Consider the following 18,998-nt stretch of genomic DNA (forward strand, 5'->3'; position numbering starts at 1 on the left):
TTGAGGGCTATTTGTACATTACTATGTAGCATATGTTTGCTTTATTCTTGTCTTTACAATTCACTAACAGGATTTCCTAACACCTCTGCTATTTTCTAAGTATATGTACATTTACATTAAGTAAACAGTGACTGTTGTTTATGCATAATGAGATCTGAGGTTTCCATGCCACAGCTTAGCTGCTCAGATCATGTAAGGCTTACTAACTTAATTTTTATCAATGTTGTTTTGGAAAGATTCATGGAGAAATTGTGTTGTATATAAAACATTAAACACTGTCAAGTCAAAATAAGTAGCAGAGTATTGGCGAGGTATATAGTGGAGTGGTAGAGCAGAAACAGTGCGTTATTTCTAAAGTTAAAACAATCCAGAAGCATTCATGGAAAAGATCCCCATCTCAGATCCTGATGATTTGGTATGAGCCAGAACATGCAGTATGGCACTGAAGGAGTGAATAATATGACCAGGATCATTTCCCTAAGTTTAGAGGCAAGAACCCAAGGTAGTAGTCAGTTGAAATGAGCTAGTATATGCTAGTCTACAATCTTACATTGCAAAGTTCAACATAACATGAGTGGGCTTCAACTTACATAGTGCTTGTTTCTTTGTCTCTACAGACCTCATTCCAATTCCCCAATGTCTACTCAGAAGATTTTCTGATACACTGAAGAATTTTTTAGGAGACATGGTGTTGGAATCACAGATGCCTTAAAGGGCCAGACTTAAAAGTGGCTTCAAAACAGAGTTTATTAAAACAAAAGAAAAGGAACGCAGAGAAACTAAAATGCAGTTCCACTGGTCAAAACTCAAAAAACCAAACCAGACTTGGTCCAAAAGGTAAACAGAAATTAACTGGGTGCAAAGAGATTAACTGGATGAAAAGAGCAACAAGTCAAACAAAGCGTTCTGGGGCAAAACAAAAAGGCACAGTACACAAATGGTTAACAAAAGGAGTCGCAGGAAGAGAAGCGTCATCAGCCGAAGTCCAGGGTCGAAGCGGGAGAAATCCAAAACAGCTTTGCTCCAGTGTCCTGCAGAAGCAGAGTCTTTAGCCAAACTGGTCTAGGTCCAAACTGCAGATCCGAATCCAACACCAAACACGAAACAGGCAGCAGCAAGTCTACAAGAATCTTTACCAATACACAGCACCCAGCACACAAACGCACATCAACACTTTGCCTTCAGCAAAGACCCCTCACCCCTGAGCCCACTTTTATCTACAAACCATCATCAGAAGATGAACTGACCACCACCCCATCATTATCCCCTGCAGCTGCTCCCAACTCTTCACGTGAATTCCTTTGCCTTTCCCTCCAATTCCTCCATCTCCTGTCAAGACTTAGATCCCCCAAGACTCAGTTGGATCCCCTGATTGCCAGTCTTCATCCCCAGAGAACCCCATAAAGGTATCACTAGTTGTTGGTGCCTCATAAATAGCTTGCACTTCTCCTATCTTAGTCCAATCCATGTTGTCTCCTTCTTCTCCTTCACTCATTGACCCATCATCCCCAGAGAATCCCTCAAATGACTCCTCATCTGTAGGTGCTGTAAGTATGTCCCGGATCCTCTTTCTCTGCTGCTCATCATCAGATTCCTGCTCCCAAGTAACCCTTTTCCCCCTTCTGGCACCCATACTACTGTCTGCAACATTATCATCCCCAGAGAATCCTTCAAATGACTCCTCATCTTTAGGTGCTGTAAGTATGTCCCGGATCCTCTTTCTCTGCTGCTCATCATCAGATTCCTGCTCCCAAGTAACCCTTTTTTCCCTTCTGGGCACCCATACTGCTGTTTACTCACGTTACTCACAGGTCTACCACAACACATGGAGAGGGATTTTGCATGATAGTGGGAATCCATCTTATTTCCATTTCATTGACAGAAGTTGTTGCATCACCACAATGGTTCAGTTGGACACCAACCATATACCTGAGCATTTAGTGACATGAACATGCACAGTCGTGACCCAGATGCTGTTTATTTATTTATTTATTTCCGATATTTCTACCCCGCCCTTCTCCCCGAGGGGACTCAGGGTGGCTTACACAACTGGCAGGATCACTACCAGTATATCATAATACAATAAAATAATACAACAATTAAAATAGTAAATAACATAGTAAAATACAATATATAAAAGATTTAACACAGTGCAACGGCGAATATATATGCCAGTCATCCATCAGACCTTGTGCAAGAGCCTTAATCCAATCCATGTCAACGCTAACTGAGTTCATTCATTAAACGCTTGCGCACATAGCCAGGTCTTCAACTTCTTTCTAAACCCCAGAAGGGATGGAGCCTGCCGGATGTCACTGGGGAGGGAGTTCCACAGCCGAGGAGCCACCATCGAGAAGGCCCTGTCTCTCGTCCCCACCAGCCACACTTGTGAGGCAGGTGGGATCGAGAGCAGGGCCTCCCTGGACGATCTTAAGGTTCTCGTGGGCTGATAGAAGGAGATGCATTTGGACAGGTAAGTTGGACCAGAACCGTTTAGGGCTTTGTAGATCAAAACCAGCACCTTAAATTGGGCTCGGTAGCATATCGGCAGCCAGTGGAGCTGGCTTAACAGGGGGATGGTACGCTCCCTGTAAGCCGTCCCAGTTATTAGTCTGGCTGCCACCCATTGTACTAATTGGAGCTTCTGGGCCATCTTCAAAGGCAGCCCCACGTAGAGCGCGTTGCAGTAATCCAAACGTTGGACTACCATTCACAGTGTGCCTCACAATTGATTAGGCTAGGTGGGTGTCAACATTTGGAGTACCATATGAATAACACCTCGGTTTTAACAGGAACCAATCATTGCCTGATTTAATGATCCACTTTCGATTAAGATGCTGTGTATTTTTACTGAATGCTAGAGCTTGCATGATTCATTAGGCTTCCATTCATTATGAGAATCAGATAGCAAATTATATCCTTTGTAAGTGTTACCATTACAGTGGCAATTTACAAAATATATTAAGCCCTTTAATGATCTTTTTCAAAGAACAAAAAGTGTCCCCATAAACTTTGAAATGCACTGCCAAGCTATTATTATTCAAAAACTAGGTTCTGTGTTCAGATTTTTTTTTTAAAAAAAACATATCCTGAACAATATTTTTGTGTGTTTTCTCATCTCTAAATTTGGATATAGTTGCACACTATAGTCTTTATAACTGTCAAGAATAAAGCTTTAATGGAATGTTTAAAAAGACTTAATGGTTTATTGCCTTAAATTGAATCACTTTTCAGTTCTACATTGTTCTGGCTCAAATACAAAGCAAATCAGCTTTACGTCAATTGTGACTGGCATACTGAAATATCCTGTTAGATAATGTAGCTATCTCTTTTCTGGATTTTCTAGCAATGACACACATGCAGAAATAAGGAGTATTGACTATGAGAACCCTGTTCAAAAAGGTCACTAATATCTTTAGTATTTAGAAACCTTTTCAAATCTATGGCCTGTCTTTTGAACTGTGATCTTAATTTTTAGTCTTTTAGTTGAAGCTTTAGAATTCAGATGAAAAGTGAAAGATAAAACTAAAGGTGTCATAAAATCGAGATTAAGCTATGATTATACCTTCCACCCCCATTACAGAAAAAACAATAACAATGAGGAGATGGTGTTTAAATTTCAGAATAGTTTTGAATAAAATGTCTTTGGCAAGGACAACTGAAACATTTTTCTATTTGGGCCAAAGAACAAAATGGCCCCCTCTCCAGCTGGACCAACAACTGATCTTCGTTCAGCACAGGCAGATGGGATCCTTTAATACAACAACGGAATGGGCTGAGTAGGGTGTGTTGCACACTCAGTTTTGTACATGAAAAGAATGGGATGGCTGCAGAATTCAAGACACTATAGCAATAATCTGAGCTAGTGTAGGAGGGCAATAGTAAGGCAAAAACAACCCGATCTGTCTGTCTATCTATCTATCTATCTATCTATCTATCTATCTATCTATCTATCTATCTATCTATCTTCTATCATCTATCTATCTAGATTACTAGTACTTGCAATGTTTAGCTCCCCCACAGATGGAAGCAGGCAGAACATGGAGCTTTAATCATTGTTGCCTGTGAAGTTTTGTGGCATGGAAGCTAGCTTTAAGGAGTTTCTATAACCAAATTTAAATACTCAGAATCAGCTTCGATAGTTTTTCTGAAATGATAATGTTTTCCCTTCCTAATAGCATCCACAGTATTTACTCCACATTTATCACTGTGAGTTTACAGTACTTGAACCAGTGTACACTGTGAACACAAATGCAAAATTGTCTTCCATGTCTGACATTTACTGCTTGAAGCAATAGTATTACTGGGCCTCATCATAGGCCTGCCCCATGATATTTGAGATTTAAATAAATCTGTACATGTGTAGAAAAGCAAAGTTTGTTATGGTTGAGCCTTATGGCTCCGATACTGGGAGACGAGGTCGTAAGACTCCTCGGGAGTCAGACTCTCTTGAGGAGCGAGAAAGGAAACGGCTGCGGGACTTATTTGCAGAACCAACTGACGAAGACTCCTTTGAGGGTTTTACCGAGGGAATGGAGGAAGAGATGGTTAGCTCAGAGGAGGATGATATGGAATGGACTCGTGGGAGGGAGGATTTGGGTGCCACCGGCAATGATAGTATGGGAGGCGACTGGGGGGTTGCAGGATTAGACCCGTGGACGAGCTGGAGGGATGGGACGGGATCCACAGCTGGGGATGCTGTGGGGCGTAGTCAAAGGTGTTTTAGCTCTGATGAGGAGGATGATGATGAGGCACCTGGAATTAGGGTAACAGCTGACAGCGATGAGGAGTTGTAAACTGGCATAAAATGGGGTTTAGAATCCAGGGCTAATTGCATTGGGCAAGGTAATCTGGACGAACGCTTGAGCTCTTGTTGGGAATTTCCTGAAGACGGGTGTGATTCGTTTGCTGAATACGTAAGTTACCAAGGACACTGGGCATAGACGGCGGGAGGAACTGTGTGGGCTTTTCCTGTGCAACTTGTGTTTAATCTTAATAGCTTGGACCTCCGTCGTCTTTTTGACGGACATTAATTGCCTACTCTGGATTGACGCTGGACTGACTGACTGACTGACTGACTGACTACGACCTCGGACTATCCCTTCTGTGATTATCGGTGGAACTGGTGAACTAAAGACGTCTGTACGTGGCCTTCGACCTTGGACCGGATTGGGACCCCGCTGACTGCTTCTGCCCTGATTGATGTGTTTGGACCCGGAGTTCGCTTGCTGCACGGAGGAGTAACAACTTAGTTAATCAACCACAGCTGTTGAGTAGCAGAGAGTAATCTGCTGCCAGTTATTTACGTTTCATTGAATCTTAGTTTACCAGTTTTTGTTTGTTTTAAGAGCCAGGCTGAAGTAAGCATTTTTGGTTTAAACGGGAGTTTAATCCGGTTTATCTTTTGAACTGTTTTTTAGTGTCTTTTCATATTGAAGGCGAGTCTTTGCCTAGCCCTTTGTCTTTTACGGGCATTTTTGGTTCTGTATCCTTAATAAACTGTGTTGAACCTTATCTGGTGGCGTTCTGTCTGTGACAAAGTTCCTACTAATATGTGGAAAATCTATATGATAATAGTTCATATATACATTATAACCTCGTATCTGTAACAGATATATTATCGGACCTTGTGTGGATATGCAAAAATGTGGATAACAGCAAACCCTATTGAGATCAAGGATTTCTGCTCCAAGAATACTATAGAACCATGTCACAGGCTCTAGAAACCTATAAAATGCTTAGAGATGACATATTTTTCAACATATTGTGGATATCTTTCCTGCAGATACGGGGTCAAATATAAAGACTCTGTTCAAACAATTCAATGGTGTAGACAGGGCCCCTGTGGGTTAGTCCCACTTGATGAGAATAATGAATCAGTTGCTGAATCATGAATCAACAAATAAATAAATCCTACTGTTTCAATTGGTCTCGTTCCAATCCCTTCTGTACCACAATCCCTTCTGTATTACATGAAATGGTTATACAGAGGAAAGGTCTGTGAAGCCTATATTATGTGTGCAAACAGGACCAAGTTATTGTTGAACCTGTCATTTCAAGCTAGATTGTCCAACGCAATCTATATTAACTTCTGCAACACAATGCCATATGGGCTATGCGTAACTTCACTTATTGGGCATTGATGCTGCACTTCTTTGATTGAAAGTCTAGAAAGAACAACATGCTCTGTCTTATCTTCAAGAATTGGCTTGAATAAATTGATCTTTCCAAATATTTTCCATCACTCAGAATGTATGCATAAACCCATGATGCTAGGCTCTAACAAAGGCTACTTTGGTTGGAGAAAGTGCAAGCAGAAGAGAATTCTTATAAAATTAACAATAAAACAAATCAAAACCTGTCTTTTGTCAAAAAAAATTATAAGTGAATAGCACCATTTCTATGTGCTTTAGGACATCAAGTGCCTTTTTGACACTCTTAGCTATCATTCAGATCTTCATTCAGAGTCTAGACTTAAGAAATGTTACAAGTAAAACTGAAAATAAGATGACACGGGTACAATGGTATAGCAGAGAAAAGTAAAGTGGAGAACAAATATGTTGGTAAAGATTGCAGGCAACTTTGCCCATATTTTCATACAGATTGCTATCCACCATTTGATGAGCACACTCTGAGGTATTTTTACATCATTATGTCAAAAACACTCATATTAATCTTCCTTCATTCTTCTGAGTTCCATTTTAATTCATTTCTGTGAGCACATAAATTTTTTGATGAATATTAAAGACAAAAAGGTTATGTCAAATGCTGTGTGGGTAGGATGAGCAATCAGGAACATTATTATTTGCTAACTTTTTTTCTTAAGGAACACTGTTAGAGGAATGGGAAGAACTCTGTGCTAGGACTAAAATTTAAATTACTTCTTAAAATCCATATCAGTCATACTCTCCTCCTCCTCTCTCTAGCTAGAGAAAAGAAATACAAGACAATGTATAAAGATTTCATTGAACAAGAGTTTGAGGTGAAAGGATCCATTATTTGAAGAATTCTATAACAGCTGCAATTTAAACATATTTAACAGCATAGGTAATGAAGGAAGGAAGCAAATAAAGAGAAAGCAGTGCACTTTTTTTGCCATGTACAAAATCTTTACATACATATGCTCTGGAGTCAGGTTGTACCATCCAATACTCTTAAATATAGAAATAAACAGCTCACTAAGAACTAGAAAACACAAAACAAAGGTGCAGGACTTTAAAAAGGAAGCATACTGTGCACCAGCATTTCAGTGTACTTTCAGCACAAACAGCCATCACCAGGGTTCACAGTCTGGTTCAGGGGTCCCTGAACTAAGGCCCGTGGGCCGGATGTGGCCCTCCAAGGTCATTTACTTGGCTCCTGTTCTAAACTTTATACTTAGGGTCGACCTAAGTCTGAAACGACTTGAAGGCACGCAACAACAATCCTAATTTTGGACTATTTCATCATAGTCCGACCCCCAACAGTCTGAGGGACCGTGAAGATTTTGAGGATCCCTGGTCTGGTTCCTTAGGCAAGAATAGCCATAGGTGGAGTGGAGAAACTTTGAATTTTTTCAATGCTGTTGGGATCTAAATCCATTGTCAGCTGCCAACCAGCATGGCATATGTCAGGATGATGGGAACTCTTGTCCTTCAACCTCTGAAGGGCCACTGTTTCCCAATCCCTGACCTAAAAAATTTCATCACCTCTTTTTTATTGTATTTCTGTTGGCTGTTCATTTTTTCTCAATTGCCAACTAAAGAATCAGTGAGCAAAGAGGTGGCAGACATTGCTCTTTCACCTCATATGTTTCTTCCCTTTTCTGGCCCATAATAAATCGTCATATGATCAGACAGGCAGAAAAGAAAAGAAGAGCTGGGAGCTCTTGATAGGTGGCTCCTTACCAGAGCACACCTATTGGAAGTAATAGGCAGCAATGTATGTATCAGGAAACCATCAAGAGGGGAATGTGGTCTGTGGTATTTTCCCCTCTGTCTTTTCTTAGAATGGAGCTTAATAGCCTAGCCCCTTTGCTTCCTTTTTAATGTTGAGATCTGCTCCTCCTTCTTTATGAAAAATCATCTCTTCATTCCCAGTATTAGGGAAAGAGGCAACCTCATGAAGTCTCATCCCCACTTATGGTGGTCACCCTGCATAAAAGACGGCTTTAGGGGCTCCTATAACTAAGCCTACCGTAGTTTCTTTATCTTCTTTCCTATCCTTGGATGGATTTCCTGAATCAATAAAAGATAGGTTTCTCTCCCTATTTCCCTACTAGTGCATCCAGTATAGTTACTCCTCTTTTCACTCTATACTCACTTTGCACTAGCCTCTTGCACTCTCCTAGCAAAAATGCTGAATCTTTTCACCCACCCATTAGTAGCTGTCCTATAGCTGTGTCCAAACATTTAGCTGGGGGGGGGGGGGTTGAGGGGCTTCAGCCCCCCCCCCCCCGATGAAATTCTCAGGGTGGTCCGTGAGAAGGCCTTACTGGTATTATTTAAACTGTTATGTTATGTTATGTTATGATCTGATCACCATGTTCAATATATCCCGTATGAATGGGGGTATTAGGATAACGATACAAAAGGTTTGCTAGGGTAGATCCCCTTTCACTCAGACTCACCCCCTCCCAAAAAAAATCAAAATCCTGGCTATGGGCTTGGCTGTGTCATATCCTGATCACTCTTCATATGGCTGCCTACTGCATATTCCTCCTTGTCACATGGAACTGGGAAAATGGAACTGTTTTTTGACAGCATACATTATAACACCCCCCTTCCCCTCTTCAAGCTTCAGCTGCTTTTGCTCAATCCACAACAGGGGAGTGTTTAAATGGACAAATAAAGCAATGCACTATAAACTTCTATGGCAATTTGCAACTCTGTTTTGTAAAATTATGTGTGATCACTCCTGGTAATATATCTTTGAAAACAAGAACAGGGAGGGAAAGTAAGAATGTGGTACTTCTTAGCCAACAAAGGGATGAAAACAGTGTCTCCACAGTCTCCCGTCTTGTTTCTATCCCTTCTCTTTCTGAAGTTATGACACAGGGCTGTCTGTGGGGAATCAGGGAAAGAGGCCAGCACAGGTGTTGACTGCCTCTCAGGCTGGGTTTTGCTTTGGCCAAGAGGCAAGGTGCCAGCTCAGCTCTCCCTTTAGAATGAACGTGGCTCTTTGCCCAAACCCTAGCCTGGATTGTTAGTACTGGCAGGCCTTTTGCTCCCCAAGAATCCTCCTTCTCAGAGAAAGGGGGCAGAGGCTCCTTTTTCCTGCAGCCTGTTGGCTCTGAGGATGAGAGTGAGCATTTCCAGATGATCCATCTGGCTGGACTGTTTGGGCGTATACCAACGCTATGTGTTCCTTTGAGCAAACATTTCAGAGCTCCATGGTTTTTCTTGCTCAATGCTCAACCTGCTTCAAAGGTTCTCATAAACTAAGCTTTCTGTATAACAGACTGGATTTCTCATTCCAGGAGCCAATTGAGCATGGAATGAGTGTTGCAAACTGTACAGTAGTTAACTCCATGCGACCTCCTATGATTGCAATTCTCCTATGGGGCAAATTGGAATAAGACATCAGAAGGGATTCCAGTTGTCTCTGCAAGTAGAGTAGGTAGAGTTTCTTTGCAATATAAATCCTTCCTTCCGCACATCAATATTATAACATCATATCATAGTGGAACCGACTGAAAATGCCATTCTGACTTCATAGCTTTGCTTTAATGAGCTGTGAAAAACAGTGCCCCCTTTCAGAGCATTTTCTGGGGAGTGAGGGCAGAGGTTTCTGAGATGAGCTTACTATTCATCAGTTGTGGCAAGGGAAATAAGTGTGTCTCCATGTTGTCCAGGGAACAAGTGAGACTCCTTGACTTCTTATACTGTGTTGCGAAGACTGGCAATTTTGTGCTGTCACACAAGATGGGATGAAAGGGAAAATTGCCCAATTGTATAGCCATTTTCTCCCCACAATGATTGTAATGTTCTTTGGTGATAATGCTGTGATAATGCTATACAACCAAACCTGACTGACTGCATAAAGATGTGGTGTCATCTCTCTTATATAGAGATGGATGTGATGTCATCTCTATACAATTCCTAAGTAGCTGGGATAATGGACAATGTCAGAACAACAGAAAATGATTGTAGGGAAACATCGTAATTGTGCATATCCATAAAGGTAAGGAGGGTACATTTAAGAGGTTTCCAGGAGCAAGTCTTTAAAAAAATTGTATTTTCCCATATCATTGCTGATTACTCTATCAGGTTAGGAAATGGTCAAGCGACTGTCAGTGGTTCTAGATGAGTCTATGATCATACCATTCTGCTTCATTCATTGAATTTTGCAAGGGATTCATAAGATTCTTTCAACTAGTAATCCTCAAACACACACACAATTTTTTTTAACTAGGAAGAATCAGACTACCAGCCAAGTGCCTTGTAATTTCTACCACAAAACCCTTCCATCTAAAAATGTAGATCCAAAAATTAGTTTCTAAGAATAGCCCATTTGATAAACTTTGTAACTCTATGATGCCATGGTTGATGTATTGATTACTTCAGTGGGAATTGGTGAAGCATTTAAAAAAAAGAAAAGAAATCCAGCTTTTTATTTTGCTTTTCTTTTTCATTTTGAGAATTTCCTCATGTTTCCTGTCTTCCTTCCCTCCATTCGATATAAAATATATTGAAACAAATCCTCTTGTTTGATTCAACCACTACATAATATATTGAATTAGATTTATTTTGCTACCTCCTTGTGCTCAACACTGTGCCAAAACTTTAGTTGTGCTAATTAAAAATAGCCATTTGCAACTCTTCCCTTTTTCGCCAATAACATGGCATTACTGCTTTGTGCACTTTATAGCAATCTAAGTTCTTGAACAATGCAACAAATAATATTAAAATTTTCCTCCTACTGCAAGATATTTTTGAAAATCATATGGTTTTGGAAGCATACTTGCAATTATGGATTTATTTGGTCCAAAATTTTTGTGTGGTTGTCTTGCACAGAAAACACAGAAAGCACAACTCTATGCCCTTCTTCTGCTTGATGTTGAGCAGAGGGCCTTAGAGAGATATTACAGTAAAGTCTCACTTATCCAACACTCGCTTATCCAACGTTCTGGATTATCCAACGCATTTTTGTAGTCAATGTTTTCAATACATCGTGATATTTTGGTGCTAAATTAGTAAATAGTCATTACTACATAGCATTACTGTGTATTGAACTACTTTTTCTGTCAAATGTGTTGTATAACTTGATGTATTGGTGCTTAATTTGTAAAACCATAACCTAATTTGATGTTTAATAGGCTTTTCCTTAATGCCTCCTTATTATCCAACATATTCCCTTATCCAACATTCTGCCGGCCCGTTTATGTTGGATAAGTGAGACTCTACTGTATCTCACAAATAAATAGTTTTATCATTATATTCCAACTTCATTGGAATATAATTTCATATTATATTTTCTATTAAACTTTGCTTGCTTCCTTTCAGTGGTTCCAAACATTGTATTTCTATATGCTCAATTTAAGATTAAAGTTAGTGAGATGCTAGAAATTTGAAGATTGGGCGAAATTTTAATTGGGGGGCAGAATTCTTATTGGCTGCCAATGTCCTCATTATGTCTCCTTGTGCTGCCTGGCTGCATAGTACTAGGATTTAAATGAACTTAACATATATGACACAAGAGAGTCAGTATAGTGTAGTGGACTGAGCATTGGGCTATGACTTTGGAGACTTTGATATGAATCCTGGGGGCTATGGAAGCCCTCTGGGTGACTACAGGCATGTCACACTTTCTCAGAAAAAGCCAATATTCCTTGAACAAATCTTGTCAAGAACTACCACCACCCTCCTCAGTGATAACTTCACTTTGTTTCTATTAACTGCCATCAAGTTGGCTTTAACTTACAGTGACACAGTGAAAGAGTCCAAGTCACATTACCCTCAGCAGCCCTGTTCAGGTCTTGCAGACTCAGGGTTGTGGCTCCTTTGAATGGTTTTATCCATCTAGAATATAATCTTCCTCTTTGTCTACTGCTTTCTACCTTACCAACATGAATAATCTCTTCTCATGATATGACCAAAATATGATAGTCGCAGATTAGTCATTTTGACTTCTAGGGAGGATACAGTCTGGCATCCATCTTTACATTTCAGAACTTCACCTAGTTTTTTCATAGCTGATCTTCCGGGACTTACCTTGTATCTACATGAGCCAAATAACACGTTCTCAGTTTAAACTAACTGTGAAATGTTCAGATGATATATGCCCCATTCCTCAGCAGAAGTGCTGTTTCAAGCCTTTAATCCATCACAAGAAGAACGACAGGTTACTCTGGAGTTTCCAGGAAACTTCAAAGTGACCCCTGGTGGGTTTTTTTTTATGTCTGAACAACTGGATTGGTTGGATCCACGTGTCAAAAAGAGCCACTGCTGTCTTGCTGGCTGGAAGCAGCTACCTGGCAAAGGCTTGCTGTCAAGTCATCGCTGATAATCACATGGCTTAGTACCTTGTTTTGACCTCACTGAAAGTGACATTTCCAGCTGGACTCTTCCAGGGAGTTGTTTTTGACTGGTGAATCAGCAGTCCCCTAGGAGTACATGGCATTGGTCCTATTGTGCTATCAGCCTGAGCATTTAAATTGCAAAACATCTTCAGGGCATTTCCTCACCAGTATGTGTGGACCTTCTGTAGTAGATCTGAGGCATCTCTATGGAGTAGATTATTCTGGTTTGTTTCATCTAGTGTAGACACAGCCCTAGTCTTCTACTCATTTTTTAACTACAGTCTACATTCTGATTAATGACTTATTCAAGTTATAGAATATCTTAAATTATTTCAATGTCTTCATAATCTACTTTAAATATATGTACAGTTATTCCTCCACATTAGTGGTTTTGACTTTTGGGGATTTGTCATTCACAGATTGATCTCTCTAGGAATCTCTAGGTTCTCTATTGTGACCACCTCCAGTATTTATTTATTGTGTCAGAAGCAAATTGAGAGTACAGTTTTAATGTATAAAAAACCACAAAGAAAGTTTTAAAACTTGGCATTTACAAGATTTCCTTTGACCAGAAGCTGGCCACTTTGAGTGCCTCAAGTGTCACTGTAAGAAGGTCCTCCATTGTGCATATGGTAGGGCTCAGAGTGCACCTCCTGCAGTCATGTTGGAGGACCTAAAGATTCCTTGAGATAACACCTCTCTAGGAATATCCAGGTCCTCTAATATTATTCTATAGTCAGTTTCCTGTAGAAGTTGATCATACAGGCATGCTAGAAAATCCAGAAATTCCTAGAGAGGTGTTTGTTTAGGGGAAAATGGCAATTTCTTTAATCACAGTTTTCTAGTTTCGCTGGTGCTTGTGTGTCCTAAATTCCAGAAAATGTGGAGGACCCATTGTAAGTAAGGACTATACACACTGGTAGCTTATGACTTGTGTGGAAGCAGGGAGCACTTCATCTTAACATTTTAAGTTCACCTTCTTCCCTCCCCCCACCCCACAATAAAAGTGATTCTACACGACCCACTTATCCTGGGGCTGATCCAGCATGGTGAATGCCATATTGCTACTGGGATGAGTTAGATTGCAACCCCTCAGCCACTGTGAAGATGGGAGTCCTGATCACCTAGTGGCATGGAACTTAGTTTGGTGCCACTGAACTGCCTCTCTTATCCTCCTTTTTTCTTGTTGTGGTGAATTTCTCATCACCAGGAGTAGCTTTGGCCTGGGTATCAAACTGACATAAAAGGGAGGAGGGGAAGACTCGCCCCTTCCTCTCCCCCTCCCTTCTCCAATTGCCTCATCACTCCAGGCACAAACCTTATTGTGCCTTCTGATCACTGTGATAAAGAGAATGGAATGGGACGGCACCTGTCATGATTAAAGAGATGGGCCGAAACTAAAAAAAAAAAAAAAGTTCAACAGGGACAAATGCAAGATACTCCACTTAGGCAGAAAAAAATGAAATGCAAAGATCCAGAATGGGGGATGCCTGGCTCGACAGCAGTACGTGTGAAAAAGATCTTGGAGTCCTCATGGACAACAAGTTAAACATGAGCCAACAATATCATGCAGCAGCTTAAAAAAGCCAATGGGATTTTTGACAGCCATGTGGCTGTGAGAATAATGATCATCCAGTGCATGAGGCCAGTCACTCTTGGAGAAACCAACACAACTGGTGAAGTGCCTTCTGCCACCTTCTTGGTGTGAACATCCTAATACATGGCCACATGAAGAAGATGGCAGAAGCCTTTTGTTCCCTGCATTCAAGGCCATAGCCAGAAAAAATGGGGGGAGGGGGGGACATTTTTTTTAGCATATCATGAAGAGTAGTTCCATAAGAGCTGGCGTTGTCCATAGACATCTCCAAGGTCATGTGGGACCTTTCGGTCTCCAGCTCAGTGCTTTAACACACTTTGCCACCGGGTCTCCTGCACTGAGCTGCTTAATTTGCAGACCGAAAGGTTGCAGGTTCAAATCCTGGGAGCTCTTTTCTTCCCTGTAACATCAACCTCTTCTTCCTCCATGTGCCCCTATAAAATTCCCCAATATTATGGATCACATGTAATAAAATGAAATGATAAGGATAATAATAATAAAAATAAAACATGATAATTTGAATAGGAAGAGCCCCGATGGCGAAGTGTGTTAAAGAACTGAGCTGCTGAACTTGCAGACCAAAAGGTCCCAGGTTCAAATCCCGGGAGCGGAGTGAGCGCCCGCTGTTGCTCCAGCTTCTGCCAACCTAGCAGTTCGAAAACATGCCAATGTGAGTAGATCAATAGGTACCGCTCCGGCGGGACGGTAACGGCACTCCATGCAGTCATGCCGGCCACATGACCTTGGAGGTGTCTATGGACAACGCCGGCTCTTCGGCTTAGAAATGGAGATGAGCACCAACCCCTAGCGTCAGTCATGACTGGACTTAACATCAGGGGAAACCTTTACCTTAACCTAGTTCCATAGGCAAAATAATTGAGAAATCAGAATCCATCGATAAACTTCAGTGGACACTCAAGACAGATAAACTTCAGTGCACACTCAGAGGGATTTGGTTAACTAGTTGAAATTCATTAGTAAGGTAAGGTAAAGGTAAAGGTTTCCGCTGACGTTAAGTCCAGTCGTGTCCAGCTCTGGGGGTTGGTGCTCATCTCCATTTCTAAGCCGAAGAGCCGGCGTTGTTCATAGACACCTCCAACGTCGTGTGGCCGGCATGACTGCATGGAGCGCTGTTACTTTCCCGCCGGAGCAGTACCTATTGATCTACTCACATTTGCATGTTTTTGAATTGCTAGGTTGGCAGGAGCTGGCGCTAACAGTGGGCGCTCATTCCACTCCCGGGATTTGAACCTGGGACCTTTTGATGCAAGTTCAGCAGCTCTGTGCTTTAACACACTGTGCTGCCAGGGGCCCCCTCATGAGTAAACCCCAGTTAAAAAAACTGAAAAATTTCCGCGTGGGTGTTGAACCCCTAACCCCCCCCCCCCCCCTTGGCTACAGTCCTGCCTGCGCCCAAGGCCTACAATTCCCCAAGTGCCCCCCTGAATCCTCGCAGCCCCTTCCATCCACAGGTGAGCTGTGCCTTCTTCAGCTTTGGTTGAGAGCTGCGTGAAAGCGTCGCGCGCGTGTGTATATAGACCCCTCTTTTCTTGCCAGATTATTCTCCTTTTTTGGAGGGGGTGGAAAATCCATTCCACCCCAGGTTTTCCTTCCCGCTCCTCTTGGTCCCTCGGAGAGGCAATGGGGAGCACGTTTCTCCCTCGCCGGCTGGCTGGCTCGCTCGCGCGGCGTGCGCGCGGCTCCGGCTTTTCAGGAGGAGGCTGCTGCTGCTGCTGCTGCTTGGCTGGCTGTGTGCTTCCCTCTCTGCCGAGCTTTCCCCTCGGCTCCCCTTCAAGGCGAGCCCTGCCCTTCCTGGATGCCTGCCTCCGCGCCAGCCAAGCCCTCCACCAGCCCCCCAAGCCAGGCGCGGCGCGGCGGGTTGGCTGCCGGGGAGCGCTTGGCCGGGCTTGGCGGGCTCTCTCCAAACCAGTGTGGACTTTTAAGAGGAGGAGGAGGAGGAGGAGGCAGCCCGGGAGAGGAGGCGTGAGACCGATGCTGGCTTCCACGGCCGCCCTTGCCCAGTGGGCTTCTCAAACTTTGTCCGGGCTCTTCTCCTTTCGGGTGGGCTCTGTCGGAAGAGGCTGAAGAAGCAGGCGGATTGGATTTTACGGAGGGAGGGAGGGAAGGAGGGGGTCCGGCAGCGGCAGCCCCCTTCTGCCTCTCGGGGTGCTTTTCCGAAAAGGGGGCGCTGCACCATGGTTCCTTGGATCGGGGCGCAGCTTTGGGCTCTGCTGCCGCCGCTGCTGCTGCTCTCGCTTCTGGCCGCGGCGGCGGAGGTGAAGGCGCGCGGCTGCGGAGAGGTGCGCGAGGCGTACAAAGCCAAAGGATTCAGCCTGGTCAATATCCCCTACCAGGAAATCGCAGGTAAGGCGGGACGGGGGGAGAAAGAGGTGATGTGTGCATATACGTGGCGCAAGGGGTCCGCCGTGGCATGGCTTCGCCTCCCTCTTGGCTTCAGCCACCCCCTTGGAGAGAGAAAGAAACACGCGCTTTGCCAGGATCCGTTTCCTTTCCACCTCCGGGAAACCAGCCGCCTATTCTCAAGCCCGGGAAGTTGAGGCTTATGAATTGCTTCATTGTACCGTTGGGCATCCCTAGAGCTTCCCTTTGCTCATCCTTCCCTTCCTCTCACCGACGTGAGAGGAGAAGTTCTTCCCTGCAAGTTCCTAGTCCCTTCCAGGATTGGATTGCCATATAGCTCAATGCGATGGGGTCCTGGGATTTATCATTGGCGCTCCTTAGCCGAAAAGGTGAAGCCACGACTAGCTTCTAGTCCCTCTTAGGACACATCTACACAATGCGGTTTACACACAATTCTTGAACTGGCCTGGCTCAGTGCGAGGGAATTCTTGAAGTCCTCCTTTGCCCTCTCAGGTTAAAGACCTTTTCAAAGCACAACTCTCATGACCCCAAAGCATTGAGCCAGGGGAGTTTAAAGTGGTCCCAACATGCATTCATTCTACAGTGATGTAGTTTTCCGGGGCTAAAGTTGTCTCATGGCGCAGCAGATTAAACCACTAAGCTGCAGAACTTGCTGATTGGAAGGTCAGTGGTTTGAATCTGCGGACGGGGTGAGTTCCTGCTGTTAGCCCCAGCTTTTGTCAACTTAGCAGTTCAAAAACATGCAAATTTGAATAGATCAAGAGGTACCACTTCGGCAGGAAGGTAACAGCGCTCCATGCAATCATGCTGGCCACATGACACTGAGGTGAGCTCCCATTGTTAGCCCCAGTTCCTGCAAACCTAGCAGTTCAAAAACATGCAAATGTGAGTACAGTAATAGGTACTACTTTGGCAGGAAGGTAACAGCACTCCAAGCAGTCATGCTGGCCACATGACACTGAGGTGAGCTCCCATTGTTAGCCCCAGTTCCTGCTAACCTAGCAGTTCAAAAACATGCAAATGTGAGTACAGTAATAGGTACTACTTTGGCAGGAAGGTAACAGCACTCCATGCATTCATGCTGGCCACATGACACTGAGGTGAGCTCCCATTGTTAGCCCCAGTTCCTGCTAACCTAGCAGTTCACAAAAAGGCAAATGTGAGTACAGCAATAGGTACCACTTTGTCAGGAAGGTAACAGCGCTCCATGCAGTCATGCTGGCCACATGACACCGGGGTGAGCTCCCATTGTTAGCTCCAGCTTCTGTCAACCTAGCAGTTCAAAAACATGCAAATGTGAGTAGATCAGTAGGTATCACTTTGGCTGGTAAAGGTAACTGTGCACTATGCAGTCATGCCAGCCACATGACCTAGGAGGCGTCTACAGACAACGCTGGCTCTTCGGCTTAGAAATGGAGATGAGCATCAACCCCCCCCCCCCCCCAAGAGTCAGACTCAACTAGACTTAATGTCAAGGGGATACCTTTACCTTTAGCTAAGGTCTCCTTGGTGCCTGATAAGGAAAATATTGGCTTTCAGTCTGGAGCCCCACATAACGGATAGATGTCTTTCAGGTTCAATTTAAAGGGGGGGGGGGATGTGGTAGCAGCACTAATTGAGCGGCACTGTTGTGGGCTTTTCTCAGGGTAAGGCTATTGTTTAGAAAATGATTCTTATTTTAATTCTACCTGGCAAGGTAAAAAGAGTTGCTAGCAGTTGCCTTGTGCCAGTAGGGTGTGCTCTGCTTTGTGTGGGATTCGGGCTCTCCCGTTAGGTACCTGTAAAGCATGCTTTACAATGAAAATTTTTTCATTGTATTTCACACTATAGCTTTCAGGTGTGCAGCAACTGCAACCTCTTTCCCTCAGGTGAAGCTATCCTTTCTTTAATAGGTTGCAGTTGCTGCACACCTGAAAGCTATAGTGACATACAATGAAAAAAATCCCCTCCTGACAAAGCTAGGATAGAACTCTTTGGAGATGAGAAACCTATTTAGTTTTTTCTTCTTTTTCCTTTAAACCATAGCATGTCAGTGTGTGTAGCCTGTTTCTGTGAACATTGCTGTAGTCCATATTTCCTCACTCTCTGTCCCCTTCCCACCTATGTGTTGGACTACAGTGCCCATCATCCTCACCCAATATGGCTTGAAATGAGGGAGGTGTACCTACCCATACCCGTCTGAAAGAGGCAAGATTTTTTAAAGGAAGTTGGAAACTGTTAGAGCCTCCCAGCATTGAATTTGTAAAGCTTACTAAGAACAAAAAAGCATGTGTAAGAGAAAGAGGTGTGTGTGCATGAAGGGGAGGGTGTAAAGGAACAAGGGATAGTTGTTCTAGTTTACTAGAGTGAAACTTGCTGCCTGTCAGTTTCCAGCTCTGAATTAAGCCATCTATTGAAAGGTCTCTCTAGTCTACCTCAATCCATGTCAAATTTCAGTCTGATTTGCTCCTCTCCTACCTCCCTTAGGGCTGAGTAACACAATGAAATTGATAGCTAGCTCCTTTACTGGCATGTATTAAT

At 43.2% G+C, this 18,998-nt stretch overlaps 1 protein-coding gene across 3 annotated transcripts in view; it reads left to right on the plus strand.

Annotated features, from left to right (window-relative positions):
- The first annotated feature begins 15,672 nt into the window (after window positions 1–15,672).
- Window positions 15,673–18,998, plus strand: part of gpc6 (glypican 6) — a 954,464-nt gene continuing 951,138 nt past the window's right edge. The window contains exon 1 of one of the 3 annotated variants that reach the window (XM_062977295.1): window positions 15,673–16,460. In XM_062977295.1, the coding sequence (XP_062833365.1) occupies window positions 16,292–16,460 (169 nt within the window). In that variant the 5' untranslated portion in view covers window positions 15,673–16,291. The remainder of the gene's footprint in view (window positions 16,461–18,998) is intronic. The other 2 variants (XM_008106861.3, XM_003218685.4) reach the window with 2 other exon arrangements.

The sequence above is a fragment of the Anolis carolinensis genome, chromosome 3 (genome assembly GCF_035594765.1).
Source record: "Anolis carolinensis isolate JA03-04 chromosome 3, rAnoCar3.1.pri, whole genome shotgun sequence".
In the NCBI taxonomy this organism is placed as follows: domain Eukaryota; kingdom Metazoa; phylum Chordata; class Lepidosauria; order Squamata; family Dactyloidae; genus Anolis; species Anolis carolinensis.